Genomic DNA, 26,317 nt, shown 5'->3' with positions numbered 1-26,317 from the left:
AAGGCACGTTTACAAATGCAAATCTGGACTTCAGAAACCACCTATAATTGGTACTACCCAGTGCTGGGCATAGAAAGGGTTAAATATGTGTAAATGACATGTTGGAGAAAAAAGCCTTGGCTTGACTGGCGCGGTTATTTGCAGCAGGTTCTCTCTATCAGTGAATTAGGACATGGATTGCAGCTTCGCTATAACCACCTGGCGAAACGGCAGACACTGAAACACGCCGACCAAAGGGCGATAAAAGCGCACCATTGGAGCGGGGTTTTGTTTGTTTGTCCCGCACGGGCATATTTTTTTCTTTCCAGCTCAGGAAGAAGAGGCCAGCGCTCACTGTAACGCTATACCACGAAATGGTCACGTCTATTCTGGGGTTTTTAATCCTGGCAATATGTCTACAGCGCTGTGCTCATGTTAAGGGTGAGTACAGTAAGGTGAACTCTATGGGAATGGTGGCTGGTCCTACATGGTGTAAACGGCGGTGGTTATTTCACAATAGCCGAAATGCGCGTTGGAGAAATCCGACTTGTTCTCCCAGGCTGGGGAATGATTAGCATTGCTGAATGTGGCCTGAGATGATCGAAGCATTCCGCTAACCAAATATTGTGTACTGTTTTTGTCTGCATTATGAAAGGCCTATGTGAAAGTAGGCTACAGTTATTAGAAAAATACATTGGCATTATGCAAATGCTATGCATGGGATTTATAGGGGAAGAATGAATGGGGATGTTGGCTGGAAGGGGTTTCAAAGTTGCCAGTTCCTTTGATGTATAATCCGTATTTATTTACAAGTGGGAGGCCTATACGTTACATTCCTTTACCTTTCTCTGTTAATGCAATTTTGCTGGTTTCTAGGCAGCAGAGGGTGAGGAGTATAGACACTACTTTGAGTTGTCGGTTCATTTTTAAAGGCATAAACCGAGCGCTGTATGTAATCTAGCAGTTTTATTTTTATTTTGGGGGGAGGGAGGGATACTAGAAATATTTTGCAAGAAGATTCCTTTACAAGGACGCTGTGAACCTAAAGACGTATACGGGGAAGAAAGCAAGGGTGCATTTAAACTGGGCCGAGCCCCTAAGGGTTGGCATGTAAAAATACTGTTTAAAATCTGATTTTAACACGTTAATGGCGTACCTTGTAAAAATGCCAACCGTTAATATCCGCAATAATTGCAACCACAGCCGCCTAAAACCGTCCAATTGAATAAACTGGTTGCATTTGAATGGCTTGCGTGTGTAGTGTGGATTCCCCGCAGCTGTCACTGAGCAGCTCTCCACTTTGTCACCGTGCAAGAGCGCCTTCGGTTACAGTAGCTAATGCTGTTTGTAACCAAACCTCGCTGGAGAGCAACTTCAGATCATGCCAATAGAAATGTAACCGTACATTTGAAGACTTGTGTCCGTCCCTCTATTAAAGGCTTTAATCTTTGTTTGGAAACCCCGAAATTGTGATCAAGGTTTAAAGGCAAGCCGACCTGCGTGTGTTATGGGGGCGGGGAATGGAGAGCGACTTGCCTGCGAGAGAACCCGATGCCACAACGAGGCTGTGCATTATAAACACGCCGTCGGGACAGGGACGGTGTGCGCCTGCTTACCTGTGTGCGCTGAACACAAACCCAGAAGCGTGTGTATGGGCACGATCTGCAGATCACGTTTGCAATACCACAGTTTTGCCTCTAAGGTATTGCAATGCGTCGTAGTGGTACACAGCAGTGGCTATACCTGTACGTGATCGCACGTTGGCTTTTTAGGTCTGCTGGGATCCCATGGTAAAGATGTCCCTCTGTGACATGCGACGTGCATTGTCCCTTGCTGACATTATGAGCATAATGGCTATTCAATTCAACTCCTTTAAGGATGCACTGCCCCTAACTTCAGAATGGGACAATCGTCTGTGTAGGGTTAATTGGGCCGAGACATCGGGTCCTTTAACTTGGTTGTAATGTTAAGCATGCTTTAAGGAAACTGGCAAGGAATGAAAAGGGACTGTAACTCATAGCTTGCGTCCTCTGAATTGACTGGTCTGGTTTTGCAACCTCAATATATCAATACCGCTACTTGAATAGCATTGTACCGTGGAAGTAATAAACCCTTCAGCTATTAACCTTAATATAATAAGGTGTTGCTTTGACCCTTACAGATCAAGTACAAGACTTCTGATTTTAAAACTAAATTTAAAAAAAAAAAAGCTTTGAGTTATCTGCAGTAAATAACTCAGGCTACAGGTATAAAAGAGCCCCAGAAAATCTGTTCCTGAAAATATCCACTGAATCTACTTTTTTTTTATTCACAATGCATGTACCAAACGTGGTTATATTCCTGCAGTAAATCAATATCTGCAGATCAATACAAATAGTTGCAATTGTTTTGAGCAGAGTAGCTACCGTGGGGTGGATTGCATTTGGGGAATTTTAAATGTATAGATGAGTGTTGAATAAGATGTGACAATCTTCTGTGGAATCTTCTGCCTTTATTTGAAATGGCCATAAGTTGGCATGGTTGTAATTGCAATAATTGGCCAGTAGCTGATCTGTTGATTTACCCTATTTTCCAGGTCCATTTAATTTGTGTAGCTTTTTTATTTTTTTTATTTCCTGTTTTGTTTTTTGTTTTTTGGCAAAGGAATTTTAAAGGGGCTTACTGGGTTTGAAGTTGTATCCATTTGGGATTCTGGAGATTTACTGGGTCTTCAGGTTCCCACACAGGTTATCACTTAGTATAAATGAGCCTGTTACTATTTAACGTTTTTTTTTTTTTTTTTTTTTTATCCTTTGATTTGTTCCTTCAGGATCTTTGCGTAATTGGAATGTTAGCAGGATGATATCAAGTGGTTTTATCTCCTAGTGAAACTAGTATTTGAATACAAATCTTAAACCTTTCTGCCTTTTTTTTTTTTTTTCTTTGGTATGCATTGTCTATTTTTCAGGGCCACTTGATAAGGTATAGTTGTCTTGCCTCCTATTAGGCTAAGAGGGGAAACTGACCAGAGTTATTAGTCAAAACTAATGGAGCATGCTCAGAAAAGATGGCTTTAAGCAGAGGTAATGCACTTATTTTCTGTGGGTAACGTTTATCTGCAGTTGAGCAAATTACAATATTAACTTGCATAAACCAATAGTTATGCTAAGCAACGGAGAGGTCAGCTGGAACAAAAACCAGATGGTAGTATGTTCCAACCGGCTTTAGGAAGCCCAGACAACCTTGCCATTAATACTAGAAGTATTATAGGCTTTTGCCCTGGTAGGTGACTTGTCATGGGAATAAGATGTATTAATTATGAATTTAATTTGGCAGGTGGTTTTATCCAACTTCCACCACCAGCCACCTAATGGCGGTAAAAACCTGAAAGTACCTTGCTCCACAGTAGTCCCTAACCTGGAATTGACACTCGAGACCCTATTTGGAGATCAGGGCCCTGACTACTTCTCCACTGGTTCCTAAACTGGATCACAATATCCGAGGATAAAATCCTGTTAACCTGAGCTTGCGGCCTAATGGTGATGTGCTACACCTTACTGTATACATCTTAAACATGCCTAGTAGGCCAGTGTTAACAGTGGGAGGAAAGTATAACAGGTCTCCACCAATCCTACAGCTGTATGATCTCTTGTAGATAACCTTGACCATGTGTTCTGTGCATTGATTTGGAGATTGCATTTTCTATTGCCATTCAGCCAAGTGAGAAATCCTGTTGAATGGAATGTTACGCCTACACAACCTGTGTGTGGGGGGGGGGTGATTTAATTATCACTGAATTTCTACCACGATCTTTGCTTTACTCTATGACCTTGTTCAATCTCCACTTCCTGAACAGTTGTATTGTTACACTGAAAACCAAGACCTTCAGTGTTGTCACATTGTTTTTGGTACTCGTGGTGCCCCACCATGAAGCAGGTTTGCTTGATCTGTTTGGACTTGCTGGTTGTTGAATTCCCACCCAACTGTGGTGACTGAATCATTGGTCATAAATCATAAATGCTGCAAATTCATTTATTTTTTTAAATACCCAATTTCTCTTGCAACGAAATCTATCGGTCCCATTTAGGTGCTGACCAACCCAACTCCGCCACCTGGAGGTGTATAATTTTCCCTATGATTTAAACCGTTTGGGTTCACACCACCTTTCGATGTCAGGGATGCCATGGATTCCACAGATTTTAACAATTGTATTGAAATTTCACAAGATGGATTTCTGCAAGAAACGTGTTAATTTATCCGTATTCTGGTTTGGTGTCAAAAATTAGTGTGTGTGTGTGGCTTTCGCACATGTTTGTATCAAGTCTCCATATTAATCCGCCCTAGATGGCACATGGATTAGTTGTGCATTATCAACCACCCTGCCAGATTTGGAGAAGCTGCAATGCAACATGGTAGCCCATGTGTCTCATTAGGCCTTGTGATTAAAGTTTTTTTACAAAACTACTTTTTAAAACCTAGATTCAATTATTGGTTTGGATGCTGTATTCATTTTTAGAGAGGTCTGTAATTGCTAGTGTAAAATAGCTTAATTTGCTGTAGATTGTACTGGTCTTAAACATGCAATTTCTAGGGCAGCAAGGACATTTTGATTTGTACTCTTGTAAGTGTGACAGTTTTGCTCTAATTCCAGATTTTATTTTATAAAATTTAAACTCCTTACACAAGACCTCTCAAATAGCTGGTCTGAAACGTGATGCTTTTAATTGATTCGGATGTTCTGTAAAAAGGAGAAATGGGCCATATTTACATCAGATTACAAACCGTGGTTTCCTTTTGTCTGATTTGCCATGCGAGATTGAAGTCTAGCCTAGCTGGAATAAAGCAATCTTTTGAGTTGATTTAAAAACTCTTTAAAAGTCAATTTTCATTGGATAGTTGCATATTGTGAGATCATGTACATGTCTTTTGTACAGAATAAGCAGAGGATTGGAAAAAATGAATGGAATCTGAAGTTTCTTAAATTATGGTTTTAACCCATATGAGCCTAGAGGGGAAGAGCTCTGGGTCTGGTTGTATGAAATTAACTAAGATGCTGTCCCATCTGTTTTGATGCAATTTCTTTTAGCCATTAAATTGTTCTGCATGGTTATCACAATTTAAAGAACTTAGTGATTTGGATTTGTCCAATAAAGTTCAGTTTTGCTCATTTGAGTGGCTCTGTATTTTCAGTCCTTTAAACTGAAACATTCCTGTATTGGGAGTGGGATTGAGTGGGATATTGAAAGGCAGTCTGAGACTGGGTTATGTTGGAGTGTCCAAACTCCAAAGGGAGCAGAACTTGACTACAAAAACATTTGAAAATGTATCTTTCCGCAGCAACTCCCCCCCCCCCCCCCCCCATTGCCCCATGTAAAGTGTAAAATTCCTTCTTGCAGGTTCAAGATCAAAATGTGAGACCTCTCAGTTCCAGTGTGGAAATGGGCGCTGTATCCCCTCCGTGTGGAAATGTGATGGAGATGAGGACTGCTCTGATGGGAGTGATGAGAATTCCTGTGGTGAGAAACTGTGGAAGCTTGGGTTTATGTTCTGAATACATTTCCTCAATTTGTTAATTAAATGGTGGCAACCAACTGTAGTATAAAGCACCATGTCAGTTGAAAATCTATTGCCAATGTCTGCCAGTTCTGGTCCCACTGAACCTTGAAAATGCTTGTCCAGGAATGGAAATGAGCGGTAACTATTCCAAATGCAGTGTTTCAAATGTGTATGTTTTCACTGCATTTATTAAGAACCTTGTTTCTCAATGGTGTGAAGATGAAGGACCTTGCAGAAAAGAAGTGACTGCCTTCCTAGATAAGTGTAATTTAGTGCATATGGATGATGTGACACTGAGCAAAGCCAGGTGATGCACTCAGGTGCAACTCTTCAAAGACGGAAGGAGGTTGTCTCTGTGCCCCACTGGGACATTTTTGCAAATCCGTTAGAGCTGGGCCATGAGAGAAGCCTGAGGTATGTAAAATAAAAGCTTGGGGAAAGTTTGTATAGTAAGAAGCCCATTAGATGGAGAATTGGTTCAGATCATGTGTCATGAGGGGGAAGATGTAGCAACCATTTATTCAATGTAATCCAATCCTGTTCTATACTTCAAATGCTTGATAGGCATGTGCTAGGCCTATTTACTCAAAATGGGAGAGTAATTAGAAATGGTGTTGTAGTTAAATGAGACTTGAATGCTTCCAGTATAGTGTTCAAATGCGCAGCATACTTATGCAATTCCAGTGTCAAAAGTGTTGACCATTTTTTTTAAATGGAGAGGTCAATTGTGTTAATAGGAATTTAAGATAAAAGCTAGTATGCCAGATTATGGAGAGGGGGGGGTTGTATTCTCCCCTTTTGGTTTTTAAGGCAGCACACTTTAAAGTCTCTCATCCTGGTTTAAAGTGTTCCAGACTGCAAAATTAAGCAACCTTGACCCATAAACCATAATTGGAGCGCCATAATCCACATCTACAGCAGAAGGGAGGTTGTAGTAGAGATGTAAATTGTGCAGTAACTGATGTGTTGATAGTTTGCATGGGGTTTCCAGTAAATCCATGATGGCTAAAGTGTAAATATCTGAGCACCATAGTAACCCTTTGGGTGTGTTATTGCAATTTGTCTTGTCATACTTTACTAACCATATCCTCTCAAATGCATTTAAATCAAAGGTGAGAATCAGTTATGAATCTGGACCAAGCGGATTCCTTAGACTGAAGAAACAACCTTTAAGAATCTGAGACTTGAGTTAAGATGGGGAATTTTAACTATTGGAGGGTTGGATTGCACATACACCTTTTTATTAAATGCATCTAGAACACTGAATGAGTTGGAAGAAGCTTAGACCCCCTTCACATTTGAGATTTAGGCTGGCCCAGGGCTCCTTAACCCGTGTGAACGGGGTCATAGTTTTAAGGCGGCACTGGGCCGAGTGAAAACTAGTCCAGTTTTTTGACCCGGCCTAAATCTTTTGAGGCGACCTGAATATGAACGTGCTGGGCCCTGGGCCGGGTGAAAAGTGTCAGTGTGTGATGCAACTTAAACCACACACCCAGAAATTTGAGTGTTTAAGGACACCCCACTTCTCGCCAGTGCAAATGTAAATGCAGGCACCAAAAAAGCTTTCACGACTTAACAAGACAAACTGTATTTTCTCTAGTTTGAATTTCAGTCATATCGATCTAGCCTTAAATATACAGATGCATTTCGCAGGTTCATATCTTGTATACACGCGCAGCTCTGGAAAAAATTGAGACCACTTAACATTGATTTCTGAACTTGGAGTGTTTTTTTGTTCCAGAGCTGTATATAAAGTAAAGAATAGGCTAAGTAATGAGTTGTCAGTGAACGTGTGTAGCTGGTAAACTTGCTACTATATCTTTGACGTATGATTTGAAGTGTGAAATTTTAACCATATGCAATTTTCAGGTGTAAAATTCATTGAGATTGTGAACGGGACCAGGTAACTATTCACTGAATTTAACCTTGGCAGGTTTCCATTCAAATCAATGAATTTTAAAATGGAACCAGCTGTTTAATATGCAATCCGACATGCAATTATATTGAGCCGAGTAGTACAATTCAAAATACTGGACTTTCCAGAAATTAAAGCACTGTTTACAGTGTAGATGGAAGATTTATAGTTTAAAAAAAGAAACTGAAGGAAGTGTATGAGCACTGCTGTCTATGAGGATATAACTATAGAAGCGATCACGGAAGGCTTCATTTGATGGGAATCAGTCGCTTGCCTGACCAAGTTAAAAGGAAAATCCAAATGCAAAGATTCAAAAAGAAAGAGGGGGGGGGGGAGAGTGGATGACTACAAACTAAGTGGAGTCCAGAGAGGTTTTTCCATGGACATCTGGGACTGAAGCAGAGCACTGAAGACCCCAACACTTTTGACATGCTAATACCATAATCTATTTATAGATGTGTGTGTAATACACATTTCAGATTATAAATCTCAGTAGGCTATTGATAACTAATGCATATGACTTGTGATTTAATGTCCTACTAAGTGTGCTTCACTTGTCTATCTTCAGTTCTACATTTGAAAAGGGAAAGGTATTCATTCAATTCCCCATTGAACCAGCTTTTTTTTAGGAAGCTTTGGCTGCAAAGGGTTAAGATTACTTTCAAAGAAAATATAGAAGTGATCAATATATAAATCTCTTAAGTTGAGATGTATTGCATACAACTGTAAGCTGATCTAATATGCATAACTGGTTTGTTTGAGCAGATTTAATTCCCGAAATGCATTTTGTTTAGGCCTCCTTTTTAGCCACATGTGAGTGCACTTAGGCCTCCTAAAACCTCAACTGTGAACAGGGTCCGAAAAGCCGGACTACATTTGAAGTGGCCCAGGGCCGGCCTAATAAGTGTGAACGGGGTCTTCGTCCCCTTACCTTCAGGAATGGATTTGGCCGCCTTGAGACCTTTTTGAGGAGAGGCATTACTGGTATGGTAGTGGAAACTGTGAGCATTGGTTTTGAACAATTAAGTGCATGGATTTATTTAGTACCCAGTTCTGTCCATGACAATATCAATATCAAGTTTCTGTGTTGACCTTGATTCATAAATTTCAAATGCTTTACAAAAGGAAACCACTTTTTGAATATTAATACATCTGCTGGATAAAGGCTATGTTGGCAAATTGGAGAACAACTCCTGATCCAGAGTCCTCTTGCAGTGAGGAAGACCTGTGCTGAGGTGGATTTTGTGTGCAACAATGGCCAGTGCGTCCCCAAGAGATGGCACTGTGATGGGGAACCAGACTGTGAAGATGGATCTGATGAGAGTCGAGACATCTGTCGTAAGTGTTCATTTCCGCCCCTCTTTTAATGTTGCTTCCCCAGGCTAAAGCAATCATTTTGAAAGGTCTTCTTTTCAAGACGGCAGTAACAATACTTGTAGGAATTTTAATTTAGTTCTCTGTAATGCAAATGGGACTCAATTTCCCCAAGGTTATACCTGTAAATTTGTATTTCAAGCAAAGCTGCTGTTTAATGCTGTTTTCAAGATCTGAACATTGCCGTCCTTCCCCTCCTCCCCATCCCCTTTTAAACGATGCAACTGACATTGTGAAATTAAGATGCATTCTCTAACTGGGACCCCTCCATAATGTTTTGATGTCAAAATCATTCTTGCATAGTAAAACATCTTAAAATTTAAAAACCAAAATAGATGAGGAACCGTATAACCAAAGTTTCCCCTTGGCCATTTGAAAAGCTGTTGTAAGGCCTCCCATCAACTACTGTGAACAGCAGTGGTGGGTTGCACTGACCTTCCATTATATAGTTTAACTTTTTTCCTTCTATAGTACATGACTATTTTTGGTCCAGTCATTGATCTACTACTGAATTCTGAATGTTGGTAAACCTTGATTTGATGGATGTGTTGGCTCGGTTGCTGCACACCTGTTTTAGAAGTGATTTTTAAGGGGACTAATTGTTGCTTCTAATCTATAGGATTGGTTTGTCAGAAACTGACAAATAGAATGGAAGTTAACTTGTACAAATTTCACTATAGTATACTTACCCTGACTGGTTCATATTTATCAGACCCATCAATACAGCTACGTCTTTATGGTTTACCTAAACTTTTTTTTTTTTTAACTTGAAAAGCTTGAGCAAGGCTATTAATCTACCTTGCTCAGTACAAGATGTACTGATCTTCCACATCTGCTTTAATAAATTTAAAATACTTTTAAATGTGTTTAACTGATTTTAATTTCAATCATAAGGCTTCATTTGGAGAATTGTGTAAAAGGGTGCCATTCTAAAATCCATTCCGGGTAACCGAGCAATTGACTTGTTTTGTTGCTTGTAGTGGAGAATGAAAGCACTCGAGGCAAATGGTAAAAATTGCTGCCAATTCAAACCATGGCAAAAAATACTTTAGTAATTTAGAAATTTAGTAATCCAAGTGGCATCACCTAGCAGACACCCTCCATAGAAGTAAACTACAGTAGTCTTTAATGTTATAGGATTGCTTAAATCAATGTATTGCAAATCTTTTTTCAACAAGTCCATGCTGCCACTTAAACAATTAATAGTTCAATCTAGTTAACTGAATCCCAAAGGTTGATTCACATTGGTATCCGCAAAGATTGGAAACCATGATGCTTCCTGACCTTTAATCCAATCAAGCAGATCAAATGCAGGGCTCTACAGTGCAAGCAAATGCAAATACAATTTGGGTGCACAGTGCAAACACAATTTTAACTAAGGAAATTCTACATTTTTAAATGATTTGTATAAAATGTCTTTATCATAACTGTATCAAATGTGGGAAATGTAGCTTGGTTGTGGATTATCCTAATTAACCGAGAAGGCAATGAAAACTACAAGTCCCGTGAATTACGTTAATGCCCCAGGGTTGCAGCGGTTAATTAGGCTCGATATCCAATCGCCTACTAGCTGGCATTAAGGCTGTTATACTTGTCTTTGCGTACATGCGTGGGCGTCGCATGCAGGCGGTCGCATAGGTGTCTGCCAGCATACAGGCATGAAATATTGACCTGTGGTAGATGCGCCACTTCTCCCCCCCCCCCCCATCCACATCACAATTTACAGAAAACTAAACCCATTTTCTATGGTGCACCTAGGATTGTATGGATGTAAATAAACGCGTAATATTAATGACATGGTACAGAAACGAGACAAATTGCGTTTCAGCTGTTAAACGCCTCAAAATGAGCTATAAATGCATTCTCCAACCGCCAGACCCGCAGTTTGTGAAGGCTACTGAATATAATAAATATAGCCAACCAATATCCTCTTTGTAATCAAATTAGTAATTGAACCAAATCAACAGGATTATAAATCTCAATGTGATTTTATACACCATTAATTTATTGTATTAGATTTGCACCTGATCTAGCTCTTGTCTGATTGGCTCGGCAAGTTTCTAACTTTGGAATTCAATCTTGATCTCGTTGCAAACCCGGGTCTCTGGATCAATGTCTTGATTAGTCACCGGTTTGATCATGATGCTAATTGGACTTCCCTTTCCGTGGACTGAATGAACGTTTTACCTTTTGTCCAAAATTGCCAAGCATGAAATACGTGGGCATTTTGTGGGATAAAATGTGAGTTGTATTAATGAAATGTGCAGTTTGTGTGACAATGTGGACAAATACATTTAAATACACTGCTCACCTCAGCACTGAGCACTTGGCCGAGGCTCTCCCTGTCCTGCTCAACCAATAAGTGCTGGCCTGACGCACAGGACTGCAGAGACGTGCAACGCGCTGTTTTTGAATCCACCTTAAGGAAGAAGTTGTGCTGCAATTGACATTGAATAGTTACGATTGTATTTTAAGAATTTTTTTTGTGGGATTTCTTTTCAGATATGAGGACCTGTCGAGTGAACGAGTTCAGTTGTGGTATTGGGTCAACGCAGTGCATCCCTGTGTCATGGAAGTGCGATGGTGAAAAAGACTGTGATAATGGGGATGATGAGATCAATTGTGGTAAAAAAAAAAAAAAAATTCTCCCAATGGGCTGCTCTTTGCTTTACTATGTTTTAGGAAGGCCTTTACATTGAATTTTCTTTCCTGGCAAGAAAATTGGACTTCTCAATTTGTTTCCCCACATGGTTTTTGTAAAAACCCTGGTGTAATCAAATTGCTTTTGGAGTGATTTATACATTCAGATTGGTCTCCAACTACAATGAGTATTACCTAGATCTGTATACATTCTTGGCGAGTTGCCAGTGAAGACAATATAGGCCCATAGAGAATATAGCTGCCACAGTGACCCAGCTCATTGTGCTTCTACAGTTGCATAATTACAAATGTCACATGTGGCCCCCAAAACGGTTTGAATGACAATGGCAAGTGTTATGCAAGCAATATTTATTTTTCAGTCTCGCTATGGTAAAGCATTTGCTTCCAATTCCAAAGTGAACATAACATTGTGTGAAACAATGGAGATGGAGGGGGCTTTTTTGCCCTTCCTCCATTCAGCTATAGGTTTTTTTGTTTTTTTTTTTTTTTTTTTTCCCTCCCCTTTTGATGGTTTACTATGTTTGTAGTCTATATAAAGTGACTGACCTCCAATTGTGGCCAATACCCAGTCCTTGAGGTTTTTTTTTTTTAACATTGTGCTTCTTTCACCATATGAAAGCTTTCAGTTCCTACCAGAAATATTTAACATTTCCTAAATGGTAGGGTTTGAAATTAAGCCTTTATGCTTTAAAAAAAAAAAAAAAAAAAAAATTGTTTAACAATTAAGCCTCTCATAATGCTTTAACAAATCTTTAAGAACTAGTTGATTTGTTTTAATAAGCGGAGACAATGTCCTTTTAATCCTCCGTTTTTGACAGGCAACATCACTTGTGCTCCTCTTGAATTCACCTGTGCCAGTGGCCGCTGCATCTCCCGCAGTTTTGTCTGCAACGGGGAGGACGACTGTGGGGACAGCAGTGACGAGCAGGGCTGTGCACCCTCGTCCTGCGGGCCGAGTGAATTCCAGTGCGGCAACGCGTCCTGCATCCCTGGCAGTTGGGTGTGTGATAACGACGTGGACTGTCAGGACCAGTCGGACGAGTCTCCGCAGCGCTGTGGCCGCCAACCTACCCCCCCGGCAAAATGCCCTTCCAGTGAGACTCAGTGTGGCTCCGGGGAATGCATTCATCGAAAGTGGCGCTGTGACGGAGATCCTGACTGCAGGGATGGGAGCGATGAGGCTAACTGTCGTGAGTAAAAACTAATGGATGGGGAGAAAGTGGGAGTGACCTAGTTTACCAGCAATGCTTGAGCAAAACTGGCAGCACTTTTGTCTTTTTGGGTTTGATTTGCAAGCATTTATTGTAGTCTTTAGTGACTGAGATGGTAATTCTACAGTAAATGCTACATGCCGTGTAGAAGCCTGAAAATGCTATCTAAGTAGTGACTAGTAAATTGCTACCAATTCTTACCAAATGAATCGTCATTTTTATATTTGTGCATTTCCATCGAATTCTCTCCTCAAAGCACTGCATCACTTAATGGTATGGAAGTTATTGATCCAGAGGAGTTCTAAATTGGGAATGACTTTCAATGGGGTTCCTTTGGCAAAGTTTCTTATGAAATGGCCTGGAGGCCAATGTATACCTATAGCCTTGGACCTTTACCAGGCTTTGGTTTCAAACTTCAGTCACTTTAATAGGCATCAATTTGTAATTTAAGTGTATGAAATGCCTTGTACATCAGAGTTCTGTGGATATGCCGATTTTGTGGTTTAACGGGCATTTTTTTTTCCGCCCCTCAGCTGTGCGGACCTGTCGGCCAGACCAGTTTAAGTGTGATGATGGGAACTGTATTCATGGGAGCCGGCAATGTAATGGTATAAGGGACTGTGCAGATGGCAGTGATGAAATCAGCTGCAAAAACCGCAAGTATCTCAAGTGTCATGAAACATTAATTTATACTGGATTACTTGTACCTGAAAGCGACTGCTAGAACTGCAACCAGCCTTTAGATTTTTCCAATTTGACCAATGAAGCTTAAGTGTGGAATGTAAAGTGTATGTATAAAAACCACTAGAGTGCTCAAAATGAACAAGCTATGGTAATGGTAACTTTGGGTCAACTGAATTTTAGACATGCCAGTTGGAATTTTTATTTTTTATTAGACTAAGTGACCTTAACATTCCAGATCTACAAGTCTGGCTGTTAGTGTGGATGTTGGTAGAGATTTCTTGTTTTTGGGCTTGTCATGGAAAAAACTAATGTTAAACTTTTGTTTTTGTCTCAGTGGCCCAGTGTACTGGTCCTGATAAATTTAAGTGCAGGAGTGGAGAGTGTATAGAAATGAACAAAGTGTGCAACAAGAACCGAGACTGCCCTGACTGGAGTGATGAGCCCCTAAAGGAATGCAGTAAGTAAACCATGGGGGGATACATCTAGCTTTTGATTTGCTGCCTTGATGTTAGTTTTTGCACAATGCTGAATCCCCCATGGAGGATGTGGCTTATATATTGGACTCAATTGCAACAATGTACATATTCAGCTATTGCCTGTCAAGGACTTCCAGTAGCTTAAGCTGGACTCGTAACATGGTTCAAAAACATTCTGGGAGTTTTTCCCTGGACAAACTCGGTTATGTTTAGCAGGTCTGTCATGTGGGCACCAACAAAATAAACTTCCTATAATAGCTTGGCCAGATTTACTTCAAGTTGCTTGTCTTTCCTATGCACTGTAACCTTTTGCCTAACTGTAAAAGGGTGAGGGTATATTTAGCACACTAAATATGCTACATAGCCTTCAACCATCCATGAAATGTCAAGTACTGTTTTTTGGGTCCAGCATTCAATCTGTTAAGCAGTCTTTAACACAAACTTCAATACATTTTAACATTAACAACTGAGGACACTGCCTGCAAGTAAGAGTCCTCTCTGTACTAAGGCTCCTTATGGAATTCCCTACTCAACCAGTGTTCTGTAAATTCTGATGTTGGCAATTCAAAACTTGTCCTGGCTTCTTCCAGATTTGAATGAGTGTTTACTGAACAATGGTGGCTGCTCCCACATCTGCAGAGATCTCGTTATTGGTTATGAATGTGACTGCACCCCTGGACTGCAACTTATTGACCGTAAAACCTGTGGAGGTAAGAGTTTTGTTATTCAGTGGGGGAACTATTGCAACAAATTAGAGATTTCTCTTGGAGATCTTTTTCTTGTACACATCCAGACTGTAATTTGATCTAAATCTTAAGTGAATTGTGAGATGGTGTAGCCCTGTACCCTGAGCACTACTTTGCCTATACATGGAAGGTTTCGCATGGTCTAGTGGAGGAATGTGTAGTTGGTGTTGGTACTCGATTTGCCACTTTTGTTGAAAGCAAATGTCCTGGAGTTGCATTGAATGCTTCAAGACCCTTGCTTTCTTCAGAGAGGGATGTTAAAATCTATAGAACTGAATCTTAATATTTCAACTTCCAAAAAGGACTCAAATGTTGCTCTGCTCCATTTATTTGGATTTACTCTTGAACCCTAATGGCCTTTCATATAATTAAAGGGCTTTCCTTTTATGCTAGGTAAGAAGCAGTACTGTGAGTTGAATAACATTTTATATAATGGAAGCTTTGTATGTGGTGGTGGAGTCGGGCCATTTGGGAAATTTGGTTATAAAAATTGGTAGAGGAAGTTGGGGGTGGGGAGGCTGTAGTGGGGTGAGTTTGGGGTTTTTGAACCATCTCAACAATTTTGGTCTCCTTCCTCACAGATATTGATGAATGCCAAAATCCTGGAATCTGTAGTCAAATATGCATCAATTTGAAAGGGGGCTACAAGTGTGAATGTCACATTGGCTACCAGATGGATGCAGCTACAGGAGTGTGCAAAGCTGTAGGCAAGTACAACTTGAAAATGCATCTAGAGCTGTTTTAAAGCTGAAGGGTTAAAGGTGATGCTTTTACCCTAAGGCAGAATTTCCATTTTAGGACTACAATGACATGTATTGAAGCAGAGATTTAATATGAAGTATCAGGAAATGTCAATTCCTGACCCTACTACAAACCTTTTAAGGCTTATTAATTTAAAGTCTGACCCATTTTAAAATGGATTTTCTTGCTAATGAAAACATGCCCTTAAGATGAGATGTGATTCAAATCTTGGAAAACAAATTCTGCAGGAAAAGAGCCCTGTCTCATCTTTACCAATCGACGGGACATAAGGAAGATTGGGCTGGAGAGGAAGGAGTATACGCAGATTGTGGAGCAACTGAGGAACACTGTAGCATTGGATGCAGATTTTTCCCAACAGAAAATATTCTGGGCAGATCTTGGCCAAAAGGCAATCTATAGGTAATTTATTTTATAAAATTCTTCTCATATTTGAACCATTGTTTATATAAACTTTTCAATATGGACTTTGTACACTTCAGAGATCTCTCCTAGTACCATTATCTTTTGTATTGTCATTGTGCTCCCAGTTGCCCTAACTAATCGGACCTTACTACAGTTGGGGGTTGTGTATAAAATTGTTACATAGATGCAACCCATTTCAAACTATAAAATTAACAATGCATGGAGATCAAATTAGCTTATTTTTAATGGAAATAGTCCCAAGGTCTAAGCTTGGAAATACTTTGTTCAATGAAGTGAACCTGCACTGAAAACTCTTGTTTAAATAAAAATAAAATAAAAAATAACTTAATTGTTAACCCTAAATAAGAGCGACATTTAACTGTAGTAAATCCCGAATTTCTCTACTTTGGCTGTGTAGAAACCATTTAAACTGACAACTGAGTTTGCTGGTTTTCACTGACTTGAACTTTGCAATCTACAAAGTTTAAACTGAACTTTTAATCTAAAGTGATTTCACAACCTTTTCCTTCTGACCCTAACATGTTATGGAGCAGTTGGCCACTTACAAAAGGTTCATGCAAGAACTCCCCTCCCCCCATACTGACTGTTTTATGCATGGTTTATCATTTCAGCACTTCATTAGACCGAAGAGAGGATGTCAACCCTCATGTGAAAGTGATTGACAATGTCCAAACACCAGTTGGAATTGCAGTGGATTGGATTTATAAAAACCTTTATTGGACTGATCTGGGAACCAAAACAATCTCGGTGGCAAACTTCAATGGAACCAAAAAGAGAATCCTTTTTGATGGTAGTCTGAAAGAGCCAGCATCTATAGCAGTTGATCCAACCTCTGGGTAATTCCATTCTTAAGCTTGGGTTTGTTCCTCGGCAAAAACTAGTGACTTTCAAAATCCTACCAATCAATACATTCTTTAAGCCCAATTTCACTTAATCTATTTTTTACACATTTGTAGTAGACAAATGGAACACTTTCTGCATGAGCTTGGTTTTTATAATTCTTGTCCTTTTCTGGCTAGGTTTCTGTATTGGTCAGACTGGGGTGAACCAGCCAAGATTGAGAAAGCTGGGATGAATGGGATTGATAGGCAGATCCTTGTGCAGAGTGACATCCAGTGGCCTAATGGAATCACACTTGGTATGTTTGCTATACATTTTCCATAGATGTGCTGCTGTAATGCGATTTACACTTGGGCATGGTCAAGATGCCTTTAAAACTCTTCCTAGTATAGCCCATGTCTTCACAGAAACCGGTCCCAGTTTTTTAAAGGAACTTCTGAACAGCCTAATAAGTGCTGTGATTGAAAGAATGGATAATGATTCCCTATTGAATTCTATAATTGCCTCAAGATGGGTGCCAGCTGCACAACATCCTTGTTCTGATAATTGATAATGGAATTCTCAAGATTGAATAAGGAAGGGGAAATGCAAGGTATTTTTGCAACGGACCACTGCAAATCTGTATTACAAGTGTACATTTATAGACAGAATTACCTTCCACCCCTACTAGGTTTAATTTCTTTGTATTCAATTTCAGACCTGGTAAAAAGCAGACTCTACTGGGTAGACTCCAAATTACACATGCTTTCCAGTGTGGACTTGAATGGTGAAAACCGCCGAAAAATATTACAATCTCAAGAATACCTTGCCCATCCTTTTGCTCTTACAGTATTCGAGGTAAGCTTTAGTTTTTCTGGTGTATCGCTTATGGGATTTAAAATTCCTATTTTACGCCTACACTGACCAACTTATTCTTGCACCACTCAGTTGTGTGTTTTAGGTGTATTGTCAGGTTGTAAAATCCTCATGCTTCAAAACAATGGTGACACATCCTTGTTTGCATGTATGTTGGGAATAGTAATGGGTTTGGGATATTTGGGTAGTCTGGCTTAAGACTATATACAGCAGTTTCCTCTAGCCTAGAGGACAATTGACCTAAAATGACTGAATTCAATAAGGTATTCAGTAATTTCCCCCATTTGATACTTGTATGTGTAACTTCACACTAGTGGCTTGTCAAAAGATTTTTTTTCTTCTATAAATACTTGATGTTAATGTATTGAACTCATTTCTGCCTGCAGGATAGAGTTTTCTGGACAGATGGAGAGAAGGAGGCCATCTATGGAGCGAATAAGTTCACAGGATCTGATGTTATTACATTGGCTAATAATCTTAATGAACCCCAGGACATCATTGTTTACCATGAGCTCATTCAGCTGTCTGGTTAGTTCAATGTTTTTAAAGGAAATGGGGAAACCCTTAGTTGTAGTCAGTGGTATGTGCTTGCCCCCCTTCCCCCCAAGTGACTGGCATGTATGACAAATATTGATATTGGACAAAGCTGAAATGGATTTCAAATTCTTGCCCACATGCTGTTATCTTGAGTTCATTTGTAGTTCAGAGTATTTCCTACATCGCTTCATTGGATGCCTGGTCACTAGGTTAATTTATTTTTCCTACCATTGGATGACAATTTGCACCAAGAATCTAGTCTGTTACTAGACGGTTGACTGAACTGTAAACCAATGAAATAGACACCTGACTTGCAACACTTTTTAGAGTTGCAGCAATATTTTGCTTTATTCAGCAATATACTCTTATAGTGTGCAGTTTTTGGGCTTATGGACCACCTATCCACCTGGTAACAAAATGCATTCTTTAAATTCCACATCTACAAAATTCATATTGCCAAGAACATACTTTTTTTTTTTTAACCATCATCTTTCACCACAAGCCAAATTCATAAAATACAAAATGTAAATGTAAACTCAAAACTGGAACGGATTGCATGCCTTCCAATCAGATCTTTATTTTGTGCAGTAACCAATTGCATTCAAAATGTTCTGATGAGCAACAACTGGAGTTTTTGTTCATTCCTGCAGGTACAAACTGGTGCAATGACAAGGTGCCTAATGGAGGCTGTGCGTACCTGTGTCTGCCTGCTCCTCAGATAAACAAGCATTCCCCAAAGTTCACCTGTGTTTGCCCAGCTGGCATGGAGTTGGAGTCTGATGGTCGGCAATGTAAACCAGGCAAGTACTTCAACGCATGCCAGCAGTTTCTCGGGCTGTGTGGAACTTGGAAGAAACTTGGAAATTATCCTTGGCTTCACACAAACTTTTAATATGTAGACCCTCTCTTTCTAGGAAGTGGTTAAACTTCCTTTTCCTATTCTGATTTTTGCATGTCAAGGCCTTTTCTTGAAGTTTAACTTCGCTCTTTTGGCATCTCCTTGATTTTTGCTTTAAGTGAGATGGGCATTTGTCAAGTTATAACTCCACCTTGTGTAGCTTTCTGCATTAATTTTCTTGCTGGTGTACCTGCCTTTTAAATGCCATTAAGCCATCTACAGTCCGGTTTAAAAGTTGGATACTGATCATAAAGTGCAACACCTTTAAGGTGTATAGCATAAACACCAAGTACTTGGTGTAGTGCCTGTACAAATGTCTTGGTTAACCCAATATGCAAAACCAGTGTAAAATGAAGTCCTGTTTGGAGACTTCCACAAAGGGTCTGGTTTCAAATTACCAAAAGGAATCTTGAACCGGTTTTATTTTAATCTATTTACTGAAAACCAATTGGAATCGCCAAGTTACAGATTGTAATGTAATTCTAAAACTACATAGGCTCAAAGTTAAAAGGCAGGAGACACTAGGGGGGGGAGCCTGCTCTTAGAGGCCTGTAATTACTGCATTGCTTTTTGCTACAGAAGCCTTTGTCTCTTTGTAGAGCTGCCAACTTGACTTCTTATTCCTACCCTTCTGAATGGCTCATGTCAAATGCAAATCAATGAAGACTGACTTCAATAAACCTTTTGACTCACTGACTAGTTTGTTGCTGTTAATCACATGACTGCAATTTTAAATGGAGCCCCTTTCTAATTAATGCAAGTGTAATTCACCCTCCCCCTTCTGCATTAATTCCCTAAGTGTTAAAATTAGGGTCACCAGACATCTGAAAACTAGTTGTATAGAGAACTCAATGAGGTTTGGACAAATCTAGGGAGAAGCAACTTTTCGGTAATTGGATTCCTTCACTGATCCAAATTTCTTCATTTAAAATGGATTGCCTGTTTCAATTCAGGTAGAGGGAACAAGACTACCCCCCCACCCCCCCCACCATACGAGAAGGCATATTTAGCCATATTGTGGACCATTTAATGCAGCTCGGGGGCAAAGGCTAAGATTAGTGCTACCAAGCTTTGGAGCCATCAATTTAAACAAGACTGTGGAATGACTTGATAGAGGCTTGGCTCTGGGGGGAAAAAAACTGCCAATTTGATAAGTTTGCTCAAGAATCTCTAGTCTGAAATTTGGGTTTGATGCTCCAACTCAAACCGTATAGAGAAACTTGTCTGGTGCCTTGTTCCTATATACATCTACCTAAGCTGGCCAGCAGGTGGTGGTGATGTACCTGCATTTCCAAGACATGTTTACAATTATGAAAGTAATGGATGGAATGAGTTTAAATCTTGACTTTTTATTGCAGCCTTTCCACTAAATAAATGCATCTAGACTCGTCCCCTCTCCTCAATCCAAGGCTATGCTCTTCAGGTTTCCTGTAGTTTATACTTTTATTTTAAAACAGTGCTGAATTGGAGAAGTGTGCTTTTCATTTTGGTTTTTCTGTAGAAATGCAGATTTAAGGTGACTAACACCATACCATAGGCTTGCTTTGCATGCAAATCTCAATTTATGAACTCTTGGGGCTGCTTGTGGACTAAGCTGTAGTACCTCTACTAAATGATGGATGGGGTTAACAAGTTGATGGTTAGTCAACCTGTATATCCCTTCATTGCATGAATTTGTTTTCCTCCTCATGTAGAGCTGGCTGGTCTGCATGTTCAAACCCATGTAGTGCTCTGAACTCCAAAAGGTGGCTTCAACTCTTAAAGCAGGGCATAATTCTAGCTAGTTAAATCCTTTAAACATGTAGTCAAGGTGCTTTTGGTGGCTTTAAGGTTTCTGTAGTTCTTATAGCCATTGAATAGTGACCTTTTATTTCCCCCTGCCACAAGTTTTACTCCTTTCTTCCATGGCAGCAACAATTTCCACAGACCCTACAAAGGCTGCTGGCAAAGAGCAAAAATCTACCTTTCATCCTAAAGGTAATGTGTGTGTGGTGTTCTTGCATTTAATTGGCTCCCCAGTTAATGTCTAATCAGAGTAACTTTTCTTGTAGGCCAGGTTAATGAGTTTAGCATTAGAAATGTTAAGGTTGGTGAAACAAAGCACCAGTTTAGTTAAGATGTGTACAAGATTTGGCAAGTTATATCACCACACTGCTTGTCCCTAAATGTTCCATAAACCCATAACATTTATGGAGGGTGGTTCCACACTGTATCCAGAGGAATACCCTTTAGAGCTGTAAAGGTCAGTAGCAATGAATGGCTGTGCTACTGGTCAGTGATCTCTGAAGATGGCTGCACATTTTGCAATGGATTTAAGTTGGGCAGTCAAGCATAGTACAGACTTTCAATTGAAATGTAGCTTTTTCAAAGGTCATGTTTGTTAGAGGGGTAAAATGCCCTTCATTCCTTTCCATTGTAAGGAATGAGTTGAGCATTTCTGTACACATCCAAACCTTAAGATTTACACTAGATTGGGCAAATTGCAGTCCCTCATCTTGGCTTTAGCCATTTGAATGTTAATTTAATGCAGCTTGTGTTCAACATTCTACGGTAAAGCATTGAGCAGTGCCTGGTGTATTTTATTTTGAGGGTAACAAAGCAAGCGGGTATTGTGGTGGGTGGGGGGTTAATATAAATTTAACTTTTTGGTTTAATTTCCTATCCAAGGGATACATTTTAGCTTCCCAATGCTCTCCTTCTCCCTTGCATTGGTATGAGGGGTAGGTGTAGGCATCTGCTCTTCACACCGACTTCACACCTCAAATGTAGCTGTAGAACTTCCAAAAGTTAATTATCCCTGCCTACAATTCTTGGCTCTACCATGCATTGTGTAATCTGAATGTTTGTGGAAACCTGGTAAACTATTCTCCCAGCTACACTTTAAATGATTGTAAATGGAAATAGAAGCAGGGTTTCTCCAGGGAAATACAGGTTTTACTCTCTCGTTAATGAGGATTATGCTCTTGAGTAAATTTTGTGGATGACTGTTAACCCCTGCATTAATTTGCCATCTATAATCACACTCCTAGCTGTTCATGGAGGTAATTAAACAAGGTGCTAAAGAGTCCACAACTAAACATCACTTTATTTGTAAAGTCACTTTTGAAGTCTTGCAATATCTTAATGCTATTAAGGTTTAAACCAAATGGCTTTTGTAAGTTTACCCCCTTTTTAAATCTTACTGAATTTCATCTGGGGAAGCCTTTTCCATTGTTCTAATGATCTAACATGTTACTTTTTATTTAAAGCGTCTGCATTGCCAAAAACGAGCATCTTGCCTGTTCCTTCTGGTAAGTTGTCTAATCGTAGGTTGACTGGATGTAGGGTCACCCAGGACACTTTTCTCTCTCTGACTTGGCAGAGGTGGTGGATAAAATTGTGCACATGTATGTTGGATGGCAAATTCAAATTTACAGGCCTTTAGGCTAAGTGGCAAACTGTCATGCATTTGATTCAAGGGAGTGTTGACAAAGCATGGTTAGTCAAGGATCAGACTACTAGCTCTAATGTATTTTAATTACCACGCAGCCGTTTGTGCTAGAATCCTACAGAGGAATGGATTTGAGGGTCTGGTACTTTACTACCCTGAGAAATCCTAATCTTAAAACCCCAGTTCAATCGGTTTAGTTTCTCATGGCCAGCTCCTTGGTGCTTCCAAAGATCACTTTTGTGTGATCAACAAAGGTTTAATAGGGATGTGAATCTGAATGCATTCAACTACACAAAGGTAACCTAGTATTGTATTGCCCCCTCCCACTTGTTTCCCCAGAATGTTTTTTTGCAAACTCTAACGAGTGAAATTCTAAAATGGTATTGAAGCAAGCCTTCAGGTTTTTTTTTTTGTTTTTTGTTTTTTTTGCATTCAAGATTCCTTTTGTACTTTATGCAAGAACCCTTGTAAACTGGGCAGTTGGCCTATAAAACCAAAATCCTATTGGAAGAAATTGATCAAAGATTTTAACCATCTTTTAATCCAAGATCAGCTTTTTAATTTAAGGTCATTTAAAAGCATCTTGATGGCTGTCACAATCCATAAACTAGTATGTGATGTTTACAGAAGCACTAAGGTTGGTCTTTCCTTTTGCATTTTAAGAGGGGAATGTGAGCACGTCCATCCATGAGGTGAACTCCTCTGCAAAGGGATCGGCAGCAGCGTGGGCCATCCTTCCTGTGTGTGAGTAGACTATACAGCACACTAAAGCCTGTTCCTCTCCAGTGGTCTGCATGGCCTTGCATTTAAAGGACTGCACCACCACCTACTGCATGAACAGATGTGAGCCTGGTGTATAATGCAGTCCACCACTACAGTGTAATCATGCTAGATCTAGACCACCATAGCCTTTCACTTTTAGCATTTGATCACACTTCGGGTAGAGAAACTCATGAAGGGAATTCTAATGTAGAACTATTAGACAATGAAGACCACTGCTGATCATCAAGGTGCCCTAATATCAATGGGATCGGGCACTTTCATAAAGTGCATGAGTCTGCATGTGCCCCAGTACTTGGTTATTGAAATAACTTTTTAAATGGATACCTTAACTACTGAACACTCATTGCTCTCTCAAACGTGTATTGTTTCCATACTTTACACACCTTCCTAAATGCCCGTGAAACTAAGCATTCACAATTTTTTGAAACTGCGTTTTTTTTTTTTTTTTTTATCCACAGTGCTGTTGGCAATGGCAGCTGCAGGTGGCTACCTAATGTGGCGGAACTGGCAGCACAAGAACAAGAAAAGCATGAATTTTGACAATCCTGTGTATCTAAAGACGACCGAAGAAGACCTCAACATAGACATCAGCAGACACGCATCATCTGTAGGACACACGTACCCAGCAGTGAGTTTGTTCTTGTTTTTCCCTTCTATTGGCAGTCCTCCAAGGATAGTCTGTAGACCATTTTTGCCTTGTCCATCTGCCAGTTAAATTCAGTTTTGTAATGACCAACTTTTTCCCCTATCCTCACTAAGTGATTTAACATTGGTCTGGTTGTAATTCCCACAGACTGGTTTACAATTTGCAGTTCTGCTACATGAACCATATAGTCATTCTCCCAAATAGTGAATAGGGATTACATTTTTAAATGAAATTGTCCAAATCCAATGAACTGCCTTGTTAAAATGGTAATGCATCCCTGCAGTGTTGACTGTAACCACTCGCGTCCCTTCCAGTTATTCTCTTTACCGATGCTGCAATATACGGTTCTGCATGTGGTTGTTGGTTCCTCTGCATCGACTCCTTGAATGTCAAATTGTATAACTGAACTATGTACTACAAGCGTTACTCTATTTGTGGTATTGGGGTCATGGACTACCACTGAACTATGCAGCCAACATTTTTTTTTTTTTTTTTAGACCTGCACACTTGCACAAGGGGGATTGATGTGGGAATTATATACCAGTACAGAACACTGGATTTGAGATTCATGTGATGGGGTGCAGAATGGAACATGCTACAGATTGGCCACAGGGCTGTGATTTTGTATGCATTCATCTAGAACTTGCCTAACCATAGTCATTTCTTGGAAGCTATTCTTGAGAAAATGAAACTCATAGCCTTCTAACCACATGTGGCACAGACCTCTTCCCAATATGGGTTGAACTTATTTTTTATATGGGATCTTCACCAAAATCTAAACGTCTAATCTGTCCAATTTGTTTTCTTTAGATATCGGTGGTGAACACAGATGATGACTTATCATAACCTCTTCAACAAGTCTTCCTCAGTTCACTTTGATAACAATGCCAATGGCTGCTAAGTAGCAGAGCCACAACCAGATGCCTTCTGAAGTGCATTACATTGGATTTAAGGGGTTGGGGGGATGGGTGGGAGAGTGGGGGGTTGTCATTGTTTATGTATACAATAATGCATTGCGTCCTTGAAGCCCATTCAGAGCATGTCCAAAGTGAAATGCCATTTGAGGGCATGCAGTCTTTTTACATTGAACTTAGGCTTGGCAATGAATTATCCCAGCTGTAATGCAGTCTAGGTCTAGTTACAGGAGCTTGAGAGTCCAAGGTTAATTTGCTTGGAGGCCATATCAAAGACTCCCTTCAGTTTGTGAATATTTAAAATGCATATTTTAGGCAATCTTGTCAAAGATGCTAGCTTTATAGCTCTTGGTATAAATGGTTACCTCCTGAAGCACATTCTTATAAAGCTTTTTTTCCTGATCTTGAAAAATAGCTCTATAACAAAGTGCTATAAAGACAGCAGGGGGGAAAAAATAAACTAATTGTAAATATTCCCAAGAGTAAATCAGGATTCTTAAGCACTTTGATCAAATGTTCCTCTGTAAATAAGATTGTATACATTTGACTGAAATCACTTTTTTGCTATGGTTGGGCATAGTACCAGGGTAGAGAAATGTATTTAAAACTGGAAAATTTGTTAAAAATATTTTGTATGTTTGTGTGCTGTTCCTGTGATCTTTTATAGCGGTGTACAGAGGAATGGAAGCTCTGTACTGTGAAGAATAAAATTTGCAATCACTTCAAATAAAAAAAAAACCATAAAAAAAAAAAAAAATCTCTTCCTTGAGTATTTCCACTTTTAATGCTGCTTGATATTTAGATCTATAAGCATAGACTTGCCTTGTCTGGTCACAAGTCCCTTTCACAAGGGCAGGGCAGGGCAGGGATAAACTTTCATGCTAGAATTTCAAGAGGGTTAGATCTAGTTAATGAAGGAAGTACACTGTGCTCCACTAGCATGCACCACATCCATGCATTTCAGATGGTTCTGCCCAGGTCAGTGCTGGCTGACCCAACTCCATGCATGTAATTTTACACTAACATTATAACCTGGGTTTCTGAAGCCACATGGTTTGTAACCTAGGATGTTGTGCTGGTGTGACTGTATTGGATTAATGTATAGCCAAGTCTGCTTCCTCTGGTACTTGTACATAGATTAAAAGTTGGCAAACTGCACAAGATTTAAATCACTGATGCCATGCAGCAACTATTAGATCAAATGCTGGTACATTAATTGTATACTTGTCGTACAAAGTCACTTAGCATTTCTATTGCATGCAAAGGGGATGTTGACCGCAATGAGCAATGTATGCGTGACAATCTGGCTCAGTGTGCCCACATGATCGTTAAGATCTTTACAAGGCTGATTTACATTTTGCAAGTTTTTTTTTTTGTCAAGCCTAGCCTCCCTAATAGGGGAAAACCATGTGTAATTGTACTACTCTTCAGTACTTGACCAGGTCCTCACTTGAAGAGGGAAGCTATAGTCTTAAGTTTTACTGCTCTGAATGGATAAAAAAAAAAAAGCACGATCAACTGCTCTTGTAAAAGCTATATTTGTGAGACTAATTTCTCTACCAGTTTAGACCATAGTTTACTTGCAAAAGTTAATTTTAAAAATGTATTAACCACATAATGCATTTCCATTCAAATGGAGTGAACACCT

At 39.7% G+C, this 26,317-nt stretch overlaps 1 protein-coding gene across 3 annotated transcripts; it reads left to right on the top strand.

Annotated features, from left to right (window-relative positions):
• The first annotated feature begins 103 nt into the window (after nt 1-103).
• On the top strand, nt 104-25,426 carry vldlr (very low density lipoprotein receptor). 3 transcript variants are annotated; one of them, XM_066710886.1, is made up of 20 exons: nt 104-420; nt 5,355-5,474; nt 8,645-8,767; nt 11,306-11,428; nt 12,283-12,654; nt 13,209-13,331; nt 13,694-13,816; nt 14,426-14,545; nt 15,163-15,288; nt 15,571-15,742; nt 16,378-16,602; nt 16,786-16,904; nt 17,304-17,443; nt 17,848-17,989; nt 18,649-18,798; nt 20,808-20,873; nt 22,145-22,186; nt 22,990-23,070; nt 23,568-23,737; nt 24,566-25,426. In XM_066710886.1, exons 1-20 carry the CDS (start codon nt 354-356, stop codon nt 24,599-24,601), a joined length of 2,640 nt encoding a protein of 879 aa, XP_066566983.1. In that variant the 5' UTR covers nt 104-353; the 3' UTR covers nt 24,602-25,426. The 3 variants fall into 3 exon arrangements, with proteins under 3 accessions (XP_066566983.1, XP_066566984.1, XP_066566985.1); XM_066710887.1 differs by lacking the exon at nt 20,808-20,873; XM_066710888.1 differs by lacking the exons at nt 20,808-20,873; nt 22,145-22,186.
• The last annotated feature ends 891 nt before the right edge of the window (nt 25,427-26,317 follow it).

Source organism: Amia ocellicauda, chromosome 8 (assembly GCF_036373705.1).
Source record: "Amia ocellicauda isolate fAmiCal2 chromosome 8, fAmiCal2.hap1, whole genome shotgun sequence".
In the NCBI taxonomy this organism is placed as follows: Eukaryota; Metazoa; Chordata; class Actinopteri; order Amiiformes; family Amiidae; genus Amia; species Amia ocellicauda.
This window is presented reverse-complemented; position numbering and strand designations above follow the sequence as displayed.

Bases quoted from the DNA above. Each gene is read 5' to 3' on its own strand.
- vldlr (XM_066710886.1), top strand. From the start codon at position 354: ATGGTCACGTCTATTCTGGGGTTTTTAATCCTGGCAATATGTCTACAG. The intron at 421-5,354 runs GTGAGTACAGTA...TCCTTCTTGCAG, and splicing joins GCGCTGTGCTCATGTTAAGG to GTTCAAGATCAAAATGTGAG. The intron at 17,444-17,847 runs GTAAGCTTTAGT...TTCTGCCTGCAG, and splicing joins TTGCTCTTACAGTATTCGAG to GATAGAGTTTTCTGGACAGA.